Below are 15,199 nucleotides of genomic sequence, written 5' to 3' on the forward strand. Positions count from 1 at the left end.
CATGGCAGGTCCCTTTGGGATGGAGGGTAAATTTGCCAGTCGCCGTGTGCACCTGGAGGGTGTGAGAAGTGATGAGGATGGGGCAGGTCTTGCACCTGGGTCGGTTGCATTTATGGGCAGGGGGGTGTTGGATGTGTGGTGAAGGAGTGTTGTGGACCAGGATGTTTTGGAGGTTAGGGGGGCGTTTGAAAACCACCCTGGGTTTGTCGGGAAATATCCCGAAACCATAAACATATTTCCCGACAAACCCAGGGTGGTTTTCAAATGCCCCCCTAACCTCCAAAACATCCTGGTCCACAACACTCCTTCACCACACATCCAACACCCCCCTGCCCATAAATGCAACCGACCCAGGTGCAAGACCTGCCCCATCCTCATCACTTCTCACACCCTCCAGGTGCACACGGCCACTGGCAAATTTACCCTCCATCCCAAAGGGACCTGCCATGCCTCAAACCTTATCTACATCCTCATCTGCAACATCTGTGGTGATTTTTACCTGGGGGAAACATCAACGGCCCTCAACCTCCGCATCAATATCCACCGCTCCTCCACCCACAACCTGGACTTCACTGTCGCCGTCCACACCAACCACCACAACATCAGTTTCAACGACTGCTTCCGGGTAGCGATCATCCACCTCCTACCCCAACCAGCCAACACCTCTGTTCGCAAAAGATGGGAGAGGGCCTATATATCGGCCATGAGTGCAACCACTCCACCTGGCCTGAACAAGGCCACCCAGTAATGTCCAACCCTCACCCACCCTCCCGCCTCATCCTACACACTCACAGTTTACGACGAGCCTGGTGACGAAACAGTGTTTTTTTCGTTCTACGCACCGCTTCTTCTTCAATGGGGACCTGGCAACTCTGCAGGACCCCAACTTCCGGTTCCGTCTTCTGTTTCTTCTCACACCGATGATGCTATAAATTAGCGAAAATTTTGAATTTTCCTACTGTCCGGTGAGTGTTTCCTTTTACCTTATTTGATTTTTACTTAGCCCTTTTGGCCCTCCTTGCTTTTATCCATTATATATATATATATATATATATATAAAACAAATATAAGAAAAGAAAAAGAAAACATATAACACATACATATTCATGATTCCCATTACAGTGATTTGATTATTATATGTAAATTACAAGTTACAAATTACACATTACAGTATTGTTAGTGGTCTTCACAGATATCAGCACATAGTTATATTTTAATATAATTGGGTCATTTTTATTTAGTTATGTTTATTTTATTTCTTTTCACATTCTTTTTCTTGTTTTATGTATGCACTGTGATCCGGATTCCGGAATCTATAGTATGTTTGATCCATGCCACAAGACGAACCGCCAGGGACAGATCGCAATAGGTTGAGGACCTTTAATTATTTGAATATATTGTTTAGGAGATTGCTCACCCCAGAGGCTAGGTGTCCTTATCCCTGTCGGTTCGTCCTGCTCCTCCTATTTCAGTCCATGACTTATGTAGCTTGAGTTGCGTTTGAAATATTTTAAAGTTAATATTAATTGTACAAAAGAGTAAATAAAGTTTGACAACAATAAGATAAAACAATATAGAAAAGCTAAGTTGTCGATCAAAATGGGTACACTCTGATCTTCATTATATGACATACAGTGAATTAAGTTTTTTGAGTGTTAGAATTTGAATAAAACTAATTTAAATGAATAATAATATAGTGCTTGTTTAATTTGATGTTAATTAGTTTGGGTTTAAGATTAGACATTGGAATGCCAATGTCACCGGGTGCTGGAATACCAGCATACCATAATTTCTTTATTTAATTACTATCTATTTTACCTGGCTTCCGCCACTCTCAACAAATAATCTTTGTGCTTTTCCCCGGGCATCCAAACAGGACGAATTCTTCTTCTTTCTGTGGCTTCCCGTCTTCCAGTAGATACCACACAGTGCCTTCTTCTAGATACAGTTCGTGGTGCCTCATTGTTCTTCATCATTCTCTTCCTCCTGCTCGAGGGCTGGGGTGATCCCCTGGGTTTGTATTCTCGTACTTCTCCTAGATTCTTCCGGTGTTTGTTGGCTGTTTGTGGGGGCCGTGTTACAGTGTCGTGGGTTAAATTCCTTCTTTTGAGACTTCGTCAACCAAGATCTTCAGATTTTGAATTTGCTGCTCGCATAGAAGTGTTCTAATATCAAACGTAGGAAGTTCTCTTCGCAAAGTTTTGATCCTGTCAGTTGTTTCCGGGCAGAAGAAGACTCTATGCTCGGGAGAATCCTCCGTAGCTCCGCAGTAGGTACATTTCGGTTCCAGGGCACTGCCAATTCGGTGAAGATATTTGCCATACAGCCCATGTCCCGTTAGAAGATGCAACAGGCCCCCTGTATAAAATGTTTTTGTCTGTGTGCTGCTTCGGACATCCGGGATAAAAGTATATGTCCGTCTCCCATTTTCGGCATTGTTCCATTCCTCTTGCCATCTGCCCAACAGGGATTTTCTCATTTCATGCAGGGTTGGGGTGAAGTTTCCTATACAGGAATTATTTTGTCTTCATTTCTTTTCTTAAAAAAGTATCTACCCGCCCTCCATTTTACTTCTAAATCTAAAGGGAGATGTCCAGTCAGGGTTAGCAATGCTTCTGTGGAAGTTGTTCCAAACGCGCCTGTTGTTCTTAACAATATTCTTCGTTGAGAAGCCCTGAGAACTCTGACGTTCTTTTTCAAAACTAGACTCTCAAACCAGGTAGAGGCTGTGTAAGTCACAATGGAGTAGTATATTGCTCGGATATATGCTTCGATTGTGCTTGGTTTCAGGCCAAACAGGTGGGATGCCACTCTGGTGAGTTTACCCATCGCCATTTCCGCTTTTGCTGTAATGTTTTTGAGATGCGCTCCGAATTTTATACCCTCTCCCATGGTCACGCCGAGGTATTTAAAGTTGACCGATTTCTGTATAGCTGATCCCAGTATCCTAATGGATGGCTTCCTGCTGGTGCTAAGATGGCCTTTAGCGATAAGATATTTAGTCTTCTCTGTCGACAGTTTTAGTTTAGCGCCTCTGCATCAGTCTCCCAAGGCTTTTAAAGCATTGTTTGCCTTGCGTTCCACCTTAGCTCTCAAGTCGTCAGCGCAGACCAGGACGATATCATCCACGTAGGCTATAACTCTGATCACGTCCGGATTCTCACCCAGGGTACGAAGACAAGGTTCTAAGTTAATATTCCACAGGTGAGGACCCAACACTGAGCCCTGTGGACATCCCTTCGTCATGGTTTTTGTTAGTTTGTTATCGCCTATCCTAAGGGAGACCCCGCAATTTCTAAAATAGTCCTCCAAAATTTGAAACAGGACAATTTATGTTCTTTAAAGTCTGAAAGAGGTTGTCAAAGGCGCCGCTGATATCAGCGAAGATAGCTATAACTATTTTCTTGTTTGATCTTGTAACTTCTTCCTTCAAGGCGTTTATTGCATCTTCCGTCGATCGACCCTTTGTGAAACCGAACTTGCTACCTGTGTTGCCACACATGGTTAGAAATTCTTGCAATCTTTTGTTTAACATTTTCTCAAATAATTTCCCTATAGTATTGAGGAGGCAGATGGGCCTATACGACTTCAAACTTTTTTCGTCGTTCTTGTTTCCTTCTTAATTACGACAAGTTTTCCCTCTTTCCATGATGCAGGGAATTCCCTGCGAATCAAACACAAATTAAAAAGGGCCGTTATGAAGTTAATTATTTCGGGGGCAGATAGTTTAAGAATTTCTGCAGGAATTCCGACTGGCCCTGGTGCTTTACCATTTTTTATGGTTGCCAATTTGGTTGACAATTCTCCAATGGCCTCCTCCGGCGCGAACGGTACAATGGGTATGGAATTTGGACATTGTCTGCAGCTTGTTCTAACCTCCTTGTTCTTTTCGTTGTCGGTTTCCTCCTCGTCATCCGGCAGTAATCCATGTAGTAGCAGTTCTCCTGTCTCCTTCATGTCTCTTGTAAAAGAGGCATCTGGTTTTCTTAGTGTTGTAATACTTTCTACTTTTATTTTATTTGTCATTATTTTGTAGGGTAATCCCCACTTGTCCCATTCCAGGTTGTTTTTAACGAACTTGCAACAGTTTTTGTATTTAAAATCCTTCAGCTCTGCTGCGTAGTGGGCTTTATTCCTGCGATATGCCTCTAAATATACTGCTGTGTTGTGAATATTAGTTTTCTGGTATTGCCTTCTGGAGTTTCGCATGTTGGCTCTAAGCTTGGTGAGATTTGTAGACCAGGGTTTTTTCCGGTTATTGTGTAATCTTCTCGGTGTTGAAGCCGCTATTCCGACCTGAAGATTTTTTGTTAGAATTTTCGCCCATTCATCTGTACTCTTCCATGGTCCGGGATTTTTTGGTAAGTTGATGTTAGCGAGTAAGATCTCCTTATCAGTCTTATTCCAATTGTATGCCGGAGCTGGTTGGTCAATTTCTGCTTGTGGTGTTTCCAATCTCACATTGAAGGAGATCATATTATGATCACTGGTTGTGATCATATCATGTACCATCCAATTTTCTATTAATTTCGACATTCTGTTATTTGTCAATGTTAAGTCAATATTACTATTTGCTCCCGCTCGTCCTCTATATGTAGGTGGATTTCCCTGAATATTTTCTATTATTAAATTTAGTTCCGCTATTAAATTCATCATTTTTTCTCCATTATTATCTACATGTATTTTCTTTCCAAACCATAGGGGAGAGGAAGCATTGCTGTCCAGTGTTAAGAGTAGTTTTTGATTTGGATACGCTAGGCAGGCATTCCTGATTCGGGCAGTATACACTTCAATATTGTGGCTGTGTTGGCAGTAGCAATTTATTATTATAAAATTTAGTTTGCCATGATTTACTTCTATACAATTTATATGCGTGTTGGAAAAGTGTGCAATTTTCAAAATGGTTGTAGCCTTGTTAAGTGAAACTATTGCAGATTTTGTATTTTGGTCTGGATTGTATATTACCCTTGCTCCAATAGGGGCATGGAGCATCTTCCCGTTTAGGAAATATGGGTCCTGGAGTAATAGCATGTCCACATTATTGTTTCTAGCATATGTAAAGATTTCTTCAGTCGCTAACACCGCACCGTTCAGGTTTACCTGCAGCATCTTCAGTTTGTTTTTGTGTTCCTTAATTAATGACGTACTACCGAGGTCCATAAAGGCCATGGGTTCGCCGAATTCTGTACAACCATTCCATGACTCCTAGCAAAATCAGCATATACTTCTTCCAAATTTAATTCTAGGTCTCATCATCCAAATGCTATTTTTAGTAATTCATGCAGTTTATCAGGGTCCACCGGGATATTGTTGCATCTTAGGAGCATTTTGTCCAAGACTTCCGGATGCGGAAAGGCAATCTGCTTTCCTCCATCTTGTTTCAGACGGACGAGCAGGCGGAGAGTGGTTATTAGATTTTCCTTTTCTTCAAGTCGACTTAATTGGAGATTTAGTTCGAACTTTTGATATATTCGGGCGGGATCAATCGGGGAAATTGGGAGATCCGGTGGGTCCGGGTTCTTTATTTCCATCATAATAGGCTTTGTGAAGTTTGGGTACCTTACTTTTGTATCTTTTGCAGGTTGAAGGGAATCTGGGTTATATGACGTTCGAAGTTGGATATTGTCGGGTTTGTTTCCAGTTGGTGATTTAGATTTTGGACAGAAGGGAGTGGCTTCCGGGTTCATTGTTGAATTCGAATGGACTTCTGGTGTGTCTGGTGGGGAGGGGTGTTGGAGGGGTGGATGTGTGACTCCATTTGGGAGTATGTGGGGAAATAGTCATAGCTATCTGGTGTGTCTGGTGGGGAGGGGGGTTGAAGGGGAGGATATGTGTCTCCATTTGGGAGTATGTGGCGAAATGGTTGTAGCTATCCGGGGATCCTAGACATGTCAGTGGCGAGGCAATTGAGGGTGTTTCTGGAGGGGTGGGTGGTGGTGAGGGGAGAATTGACTCAGGGGGCGAGGCTGGATCGACTAGACACGTGGATCCCTTAAAGGGAGGTGGAACAACAAAAGCACATAATTTCAGACCAGGGATTTTCTCGCTCAATAAAGGTTGGTAATGAACAGTAGGAGAGCCCCGCATCATGGAGGTGGGAAAAAGAAGGAAGAAGTTAATGTATTGGTAGGTTGGGGGGGAGGATATTTCGTCTATTGGGGTTGAATTAGACAGTTGAAGTGAAAGTGGGATTCTAAACGTGTGATTTATTATATTCCTACGTTCTTGTCTTATTCGGAGTTCATAGGCCGCCGCTCTTGCCGCATTTCGACGTCGGCGGCTGGGGGTGTTTTTGTTTTTTCTTCTATTATTATTACTCTCCATAGTTCATTTTTTCGATCAGCCTTTGTAAAAAGAACTTCATTGTCGGGCATTCCTTAGGATTTTCGTTGCAGTTTCTTTTTCTTTTAGTGCAGGGTATACATATCCTTTGCTGTCCCTCCCTCCTGCATTGTTCCCTCTCGTGTCCCACCTCACCACACCTGTCGCAGCACCTCACCCCCCTGTAATGCTTTGCAACATGTCCATAGTCCCTGCACGTTGCGCAGGTTGGGACTACAAGGTAGTCCTTAATGGACAAGGACACGTATGCAAGGTGGATTTTGTCTAAGGTTAAGTATTAATTTTCTGATTTTGGGGTCCAGTTCATACACCCTGTGCGAAACAGTCTTATTTCGTGGGCCGGTTTTGAATCTGAATTTGAATTTTTCTTGAAATTCCTGGTATGGCATCCCTAGTTTGCTTTCAATTTCATTGAGCACATAGAATTCTTCTGTGATTCTCGCTTCCTCCTTGCTTGTAGGAACGTCATACATAATCATCAAGGGATTACGTTTTTTAGGGAGTTCCGCGTTTAGGTGTTTGTTCTTAAGATTTGGGTTTCATAAAATTTTTTCTACATCTTCCTTTGTGGATGTTTCAACAATTAGGGTTTTGGGGGTTGATCTTATGGCCTATATCCTTACTCCCTCCCTGACTGGATCCACAGAGGCAGTAAAGTTGTCCCAGATTGCTCTGGTGTTTTGATTATCCGTGGAAGTAATAAATACTGTATGGCTTGCCTTATCAGTCACTTTCTGAATTTGGTTTACCTTAGCACTTTGTTGTGCTGGTTTAGAAAGGGATTCGGCATAGGTAGGTTTGATCATTGTTGAATTAGGCTTTGCCTCCAGAATTTGGCATGCTGTTCTTAGGGATCGGCTATCTGCAACCTTTTCCATGTATAGCTGGTTTTGCTTGGCAAGTAGTTCCAAGAATTGGGCCCTTTTATCCGCTGATATACTTTTTTCTTTAGAAATCATGGTTGTTAGCTCTAATTGTATTTTCTGAAATGCTCCTAATTGTATTTCTGTCAAATCCGGCAGGATTTCCGCCATTTGACTTCCTGAGGGGGTGGGGTGGGTAAGGGGTTAGGGTTGGGGTTGTCTTTATTGAGCCGCAAGGCTACAGCCAGTTCCTCATTACTGGATTGGTGTCTCCTCTTAGAGTGAGGGGGGGTGGATTTGGGGGGTGAGTGGGCCAAAACCACCCCTTCTGAAGGGGTCGAATGGTTGTTTGGGGGGTAGATCCGTTTTGGATCCCCCTCTGTTCCTCGGGGTGGCTCCGGGAGGAGCCGGCATTCTTCTTACTTAACTATACGGCACTTGTAATGTCATTTATCGGCTCCGAAAAAGTTCCCGCGCCAAAGGAGACGCACGTGGTCCAGCTGTCACTTCAAAGCAACAATACCAAATCCACGTGCTCAGCAACCTCAGATGATTTCCTGCCACACGGACTGTGACGTCAAAAAGTCACACGTTTCCTGCAGACTCCACGTAGTTGGTTGCCACGCTATCGAGTCGCGACACTATAGCACTTTGCACCACTTCACTAAAACAGTTGCAGAAAAACCACCCCTTGGAGATAAGGGTTGGGGGCTGTTTTGTTAAACAGGGGATGAAATTATCTACCCTGTGGTATGTGTCCCATCCCTTAGCGGGGCTTAGTTTTAAAGTTGCAAGAATGTGAACTCAGAGTTTGATTATATAAAGAATTAAGCTTAACGCCACCATAAGATTAACATGGGGTAGGTATTTTCACAACAACTTTTCGAGAAGGGATGGTATTCACACGGGGTATTTTTTATCGTCTTCCCTGATCCTTCTTGTATGGGTACTGTTTCTTTTTTACTGTTTTTCCCTAGCACTTGTAATATGTTAATTTCTCCATATGTTCAACATGGGGGTGGTTTTTCACGGATATCGCAAAAAGTACTTACCCCTTATCGTCGGTCAGGGTGTCGAAAGATTCCTTGGAGTCTCCCTCACTCAGCTGAACCGGTCCCCAAGGTATATCGGGTCAGGGACGGGATCCAGGGGGGGTAAACTTCCCCGGGACGTGCACTTTTCTTCTTTTCACTGCACACACACATCACCCGAAAATGATTCTGCACTTAAACTGGCCACAATTCAAAACCGATTCTCTCCGTTTTTTCACAAAGTACGCACGAAATGTTTATGAACACTGCTATCAACAGTGGCGGATCGCACTCGAAAGTTTTCCCGTTTTTTTTTTTTTGCGTCCCGGACTACCGCGACGCGTGACGCTGTGTTTAGACCGTTATGCTAACCCCCAGTGGGAGACACCAAAATTTCGGTACTGACCCAGCATCATGAGGGATGATTGGGGAGAAATTGAAAAGAGGAAGTAGCAGACTCCAGTATCGAAAGCCAGAAAACAGCAGTGAAGGGACTCGACGAACTGACCATGCATGCACCACCCAATGAAAAAGTCACTCTGGTAGGCCCTGGCCCTTAGAGGGCTGTTGCACCCTGGAGTTTAGTTTAGAGTTATATTGGCAAAATTTAACTTAAATGCACACATTGAAGAAGTTATTATTATTGTTGTTATTTTCTCCCTATGTTACTACTTGCATACTGCAACTTTCCTGCACTATTAGAACTTAATGAAGTGAACTTCATTTTTCAACCTATATTATTGGGCAGCTCCTAGACATACTAAGTATTTTCAATCAAGAAATAGCATAATATCATGAAGGTAATAGTTTTAAGATTATTTAAGAAATCCATAACCATAGCTACCTCTACATTCGTATACACATCTGGCACAGAACGAATGTTGGCAAAGTTGTTGTTTCTTGGAGTGTCATTTGCATTTGTTCCTTTCAAATCCAATTGGAGTTGATTTACCACACTTTTGATGAAATTAACTTCCCAGGAATCGAGGTTACTGGAAACTACTAAATTCGAAACCTGCAAAAGATAAATAGAATGAATATCAACTTTATAAAATACAGCTGTAACATTATGTAGTTACACAATGAAGACTATTAAGACTTCTAAGACTTCTATAATATAACTAATAAATATCGAAATACTTGCATGTGTATACAGTATTTTCTTCTTCTTGTTTAACATTTTGGTCATCAATATAATTAATTACCTTTCTTAAGAAAACTTTAAGGTTAAAAAGGTGGGAGAAAGCAAAATCAAGTTAAAATTTAAAACCCTTACACATTTCAGTCCTTCAAATGCTGTTGGTCAAGATGTTAAGTTGTTTGCCATGGTCTTTGGTGGTTTTTATGTCAGATCCTAAGTGGTTTTATGACTTGTCATTTTTTCTTTATTTTTCTTTCTCTTTATATAAGTACTCTGAGCCTCATTAATCTTATTATAATGCTTAACGACAGTAATGCAGACCTTTGTAAAGAATCTTGATAAAATCTAAGACTTTTGGCTTCAGAGTTTATATTCACTGTTGAATAGTTCACTGTTTAAAAGAATAAGATAGCTTCTTCACTTATATAATCTTTAGTTTTAGTATGAGAAAATTCATTTACCAGTGTGTGCCTTTGTAAAGTTAAGCTCCATTGAGAAATTGGTAAACACATATTTGTGGTGAATAAAATATCAAAATTTCGTTGTAAAAACTAAGCATATTTTGGGTTCAAAGGCAATATATAAAATTGTGTTTTGGTATTATAATGGTAAATAAAATCTCAAATTCCATTCAAAATTTACACTTAACCTGCACTTCATGGACATGGAATGCAAGGAAGTAAGTACCTTAAAATATATGTACAAATTAATATCGGATAGAGTTCTCTTATAGCAGTGAGCAAAAAATCTGGATAATTCCCTACAAGTACACTGGCATTAAGATTCCAGCCAACATTTATACTATTCAGCAATTTAAATTAGGCTAAATAATGAAAAATGGAAGAGTTTTGGTTTAAAATATTTTAAATTCATGCAGTTATTGGGGTGTCTTAAGTAAATTCAAGTTTAAAGAAGTTGATTTTCCATCTTTCATTTTGTCACAAAATTAAATGTTCTGAGATTTTGGATAACTCACACAATTATTTCATGTTTAAGAGTTTATTTCACTTTTGCACTTAATTTTGCATAGTTCTGTGATAAAATTTGGTAGGAAAATGTATTTCACACATTTCAAAAATTCAAAAAGAAAATAAACATTACAATGTGTAATGTTTGGGGTTTTTGCTAAAAATGAAATATGAATACTTCGTATGCTACTTACCAGTCCATCATCAAATTTTACTACAATTGTTTTATCAGAAATTGGCAAGTCAATATGGTTATCATCAGGTTGTCCTTTCCACCATGTATTGCTGCCAAAGTCTGTGTTGACCTTAGTGTATGTCATATTTTGCATCTGAAAGTAATAGAATATGTTCACAGACATTCTTATTGCATAAGTTAAAATAATGATAATATTGTTATATACTAACTACATCATGAAGGTATGTAAAACTGAAGATTAAAATCTATGTAAGGAAAATCAATTCATTGTCTGAATGTTAATCAAAGTGGTTCTTCATTAATATGGAATCTCAATTTTTCTTCCTAATCCTATTCTAAAGCTTCTCTTTTCTTGTCCTCAGACAAATTTCTTATGTTGATGGAAGGGATTCAACCCAAAACCATCCTGTGACTTATTACTAGGAACCCTGAAAAAAAGTTAATTGTTCCAAATAATTGTTTTATGCATGCAACAATGCATCTTAATCATGTTTTAACGCATAAAAATATGTGAATTTGACTAATAGTCATGATTTTACATGTGACGATTCAAAGATATATGGGTTGTGATTTGTGGAATTTTGACAAGCATAACTGAAGAAAGGTTTACAATATTTATATTGTTCTTACCTGCTTCAGTGCTTTTAAGTGTAAAGTGACATCAGTGAAAACTGTGTTTAGTTATGATTGACAAGAAACATATGAGGTAATGTGAATGCTTATATGTCATCTGCCCAGTCCTGATTAGCCTTTCTGTGCATAGGGTGAACTTCATGATTTGCTCATGTTTAAGGTGGCCTCATAGTAGGTTGTTCTCCATAAAGAGTAAAGGTAAAGGTAAAGTGTTCCCCTGTGCATGGTAACATAACAAGTGTTTACTTTAATATCCTTCAAACTGTTTTCAAAACTAGTATTTTATTTGGAGGTCTCTGTAGGCATGTATGCATGTAGCTGAACTGTTTAAAAATATATATATATCAGAACCTACCATCATTTTAGTACAGTTTCTTTCTAACTTATTCCTTTGTTTTATGGTTTGTCAAATTATGTTTTGGTTTTAAAAAGAAAAGCTGTGGTAGTGGCTGAGTGTTAGACTCCTTATTTCACTATAATTTTTTCAGGTTACTATGGGATATCTTTTATCTGCTTTACAACACACCACCATGGCCATGTATGAAAAAGAGGTTTTATGTATTGTTGAAGCTACAAGCTTTATTAATAAAGAAGATTGTTTGATTGACTGATTTGCATTATTTTACTTCACTTCTTGTGCCGCTGTTGGCTAATTTGCGAAGATGGGGATGGGTGATGACATGATGAAATTGATGAATGAACACTCACAAACATCCATACCCAGGCTGGGATTCAAACCCGGGACCCCTGGCATCATAGTGCGATGTGCTATCCACTCCACCATGGGGGCCGGCAATAAGGCAGATTGTATTCATTTACTAAATACACATGGACACATAAAAAAGAAATTGTACTAATATATTTAAAGTGTTGTTATTATTATTATTTAGACATTCGCATAAGCCCCTTTGAGAGCCACTTGTCAGTGCTGTGGATCCAAATGACCACAGTCTCCCCTAATGTGGGGGTCTTGCTGAAGATGGAGACATATCAAGACTGATATATCAGTATCAAAATGTGCTTAAAACTTCGATCTCTTTCAAAATGAAACAACAACCAGTGATTGCTAGCTAGAGAGAACAATTCAAGAATATACAAACCAGTGTGTGTGTATATAGGTATATATAATATTAACTTATGTTTTGCGAGTATCGAGGTAACTCCTGCAACGTCGCAGGAGTTACCTCGATACTCGCAAAATGTAATTTAATATTATATATATATTAAACTTGTGAGTAATTCGCACACCCTTCATCATGAATATATGAACCAGTGGCGAAGCATGGTCTTAAGAAGGCAAGCAGTGCATTTACTCTGAAAATGAGGTGGGGGAGGGGGTTAAGTAAATTATAGAGCCCATTGCCCCAGTTTTCCTTGGAAAGAAAGGACATTTCAAATAATAATAATAATAAAATCCCTCAACTCCTCTATCAACGGCCATGCAACTTATTTCAAAATTCTTGATCACGATATTGATATAATAAAATACTTGCTATTACAGTTTCTCATATACAATTTGAAATATCCAGGTTTGTTTTGGTAAATTCGCAACACATCAAAGAAAAGAGAACACTCACTTTAAACATGTGTTCTTCCCACACAAATGGAAGATGTTCTAAAAAGCTCCGAAACTAACAGAAAAGTGATACCAAACTCATTGTAAAAATTATTGTTTACAGGAGAGTAAAAGAACTGACTTGACGCTTAAAATTGAATTAGAATTTGGAATCATAGGTCATTACAACAGGAAGAAAATGCACCTGTTCATTTTCTAATAATGTAACACACTCATAAAAATAGTATATCGAATTTTATATCATTTAGAACTTCGTTTTTGCTATTTGCAGGTCTCAGAAAAGAGTTTCATTGCATTCTTCATACCCAATTTTTAATGAAAAACCATCAGTTTATTGAATTTGTTTACATGGAAACTCACGATAAATGTTATGTAAATTATTTGGCATTGTAATTTGAGATGAGTGAGGCAGACAACAGCTAGCTGTTCTGGAGTTCTGCAAATTGCAGTGCTCTCCAGTGCCGGGGACATGTCTTACAAATCGTTAAACTTAAAGTAATGCTTTGATGTTTTTCTACAAGGAATTTGGAACAGTTATAATAATTTATTTCAATAATTCTGTGTATTTATGAAGTAAATGTTCATCTTCGAGATCGTGTTAACACTTATATGCTTTCTGCTAGTAGTGTCTTCTTTCGGCTGGGCTCGGCAGAAGCTTTTATTTGTGGGTTGGGTACCATACCTTTTCCAGCATTCACCCTTTACTATATGAACCTTCAGGAGCATTTTTTTCTTGTATAGGTGGCTGCAAGCAAAGGATCTGGTGCTTGCCAATGGATTGCTGAGGGAGTTTGCAGCCGTAAAATTTCGCGAAATCTAGTACGATGGAAACTAAATAAGGCAATCAACATTTAGTGCATTAAAAAATATTTTAATAGTGCAAGCAGCACTTGCATTGCTTGTACTATATCTCCGATACTATACTGAAGTTACTTGTTCTACTATATCTGTATCTGTACCTAAGAGAAGCTTCATTAGTTTAAGTAAGATTGTAATTTAATTAAGTAACTTATGTTACTTACCTTCATAAGTAATATGTTAGTTTTATAAGTTTGAACAGTCAGGAAGCCACTGAAACTAATGCCACTATATTGTTCCTTAAGTTCTTGAATACCAGTAAACTGGCGTCCATTGATTGCAAAGCTGTACTCCTGCCTGGGCCTCCAACCTGTAGAAGAATATATTTTCAGTAAGGAAGAACATGAAAATGTGTAAGGCTGTATATAGGAAATAAAATACTGTATGTAAGAAATAAAAAAAATCGTAAGTACAAATTAAATACAGTCAAGTAAGATTTACACTTATTTTATGAATTGCTGCAGGTAGACACATTCCATCTTTATGTCCGAAATATTCTAAACTCTGTTATACATTTCAATTTTTATGATGAAGGGAAAATTTGGCATGATAAGATGTCTAATGAATCTTGTCATTAGTTTAATTTTTCTGACTTTGTACACCATTAGAAACAACTGAAACCCTTAGATAGGACAGAGTACAGAAGTACAGACAGAGCTTGATAGTTGGAACGAGGAAATCAGAAGAGCAGGAATGAAAATCAGTGGAGAAAAGAGCCAGGTGATCATAACAACAAGAAACAGAACCAGAAATGTACCCAGAATAAAGGTGGGCATGGAAGAGTTGAGTATAGTGGAGAGTTTCAAATATCTAGGAAGCATAATTTAGAGAAGTGGGAGAATAGATGAGGAGGTAAACAGAAGAGGACAAATGAGTGGTGGAGTCTCACGAAGAGTTTGAAAATTAATATGGAAGAGGGATGTACCTATGAAATGCAAGAAGGTAATATATAACACATACTATGTGCCAATAATTACGTATGGAGCAGACTTGGACAACGAGAGACACACAAAATAAAGATGCAGTCAGTGGAGATGATTTTTTAAAGATTTTTAAGGGGAAGACTAGAAGAGATAGAATAAGGAATGAGGACAGATCAGGCACAGATGAGATGGTTCAGACACATGAAGAGGATGGATGCAGAAAGACTGCCAGTAAGAGCTTACAATGTGCAAGGAGTGGGAGTAAGGCTAAAGGGGCTATGCCGACCCAGCTAAAGGCAGGAAATGGCAAAGGATGATGATCACGACATAGGACATATTGGGTTCAGGCACCTCATAATTGAATATATTATGTATTATTATTTCAAGTTTATGACATGCCAAATTATTGCTTTTACCATTTCACTATGGACTAACATTTATAAAATAAAAAATAAACACTTTTTCTAACATTACCTTACAAATCTGTGGAGCACACACTTCCACATCAAGTTTACCTGATTCTCCTCTACCAACTAAATCACTTTCATGAATGTAAATGTGGACATTGAGGATGACATGGGTGTAACTCTGAACTAGGCTAATCATTCCAAAAGAAAGAATGCAAAAACAGTGGGTATGGTTTATTTGTGGTATTTTGAACTTTATTG

General features: G+C 39.1%; 1 protein-coding gene across 1 annotated transcript in view; it reads right to left on the reverse strand.

Annotated features, from left to right (window-relative positions):
• The window catches only part of LOC145982049 (vitellogenin-like), a 165,700-nt gene that overhangs the window by 125,571 nt on the left and 24,930 nt on the right, over window positions 1-15,199 (reverse strand). The window contains exons 3-5 of the mRNA XM_083115634.1: window positions 13,773-13,918; window positions 10,540-10,674; window positions 9,081-9,251 (exon numbers count right to left, since the gene is read on the reverse strand). Coding sequence (XP_082971760.1) covers window positions 9,081-9,251; window positions 10,540-10,674; window positions 13,773-13,918 — 452 coding nt within the window. The remainder of the gene's footprint in view (window positions 1-9,080; window positions 9,252-10,539; window positions 10,675-13,772; window positions 13,919-15,199) is intronic.

This window comes from Lepisma saccharinum, chromosome 2, assembly GCF_977018435.1.
Source record: "Lepisma saccharinum chromosome 2, izLepSacc3.1, whole genome shotgun sequence".
Lineage (NCBI taxonomy): Eukaryota > Metazoa > Arthropoda > Insecta > Zygentoma > Lepismatidae > Lepisma > Lepisma saccharinum.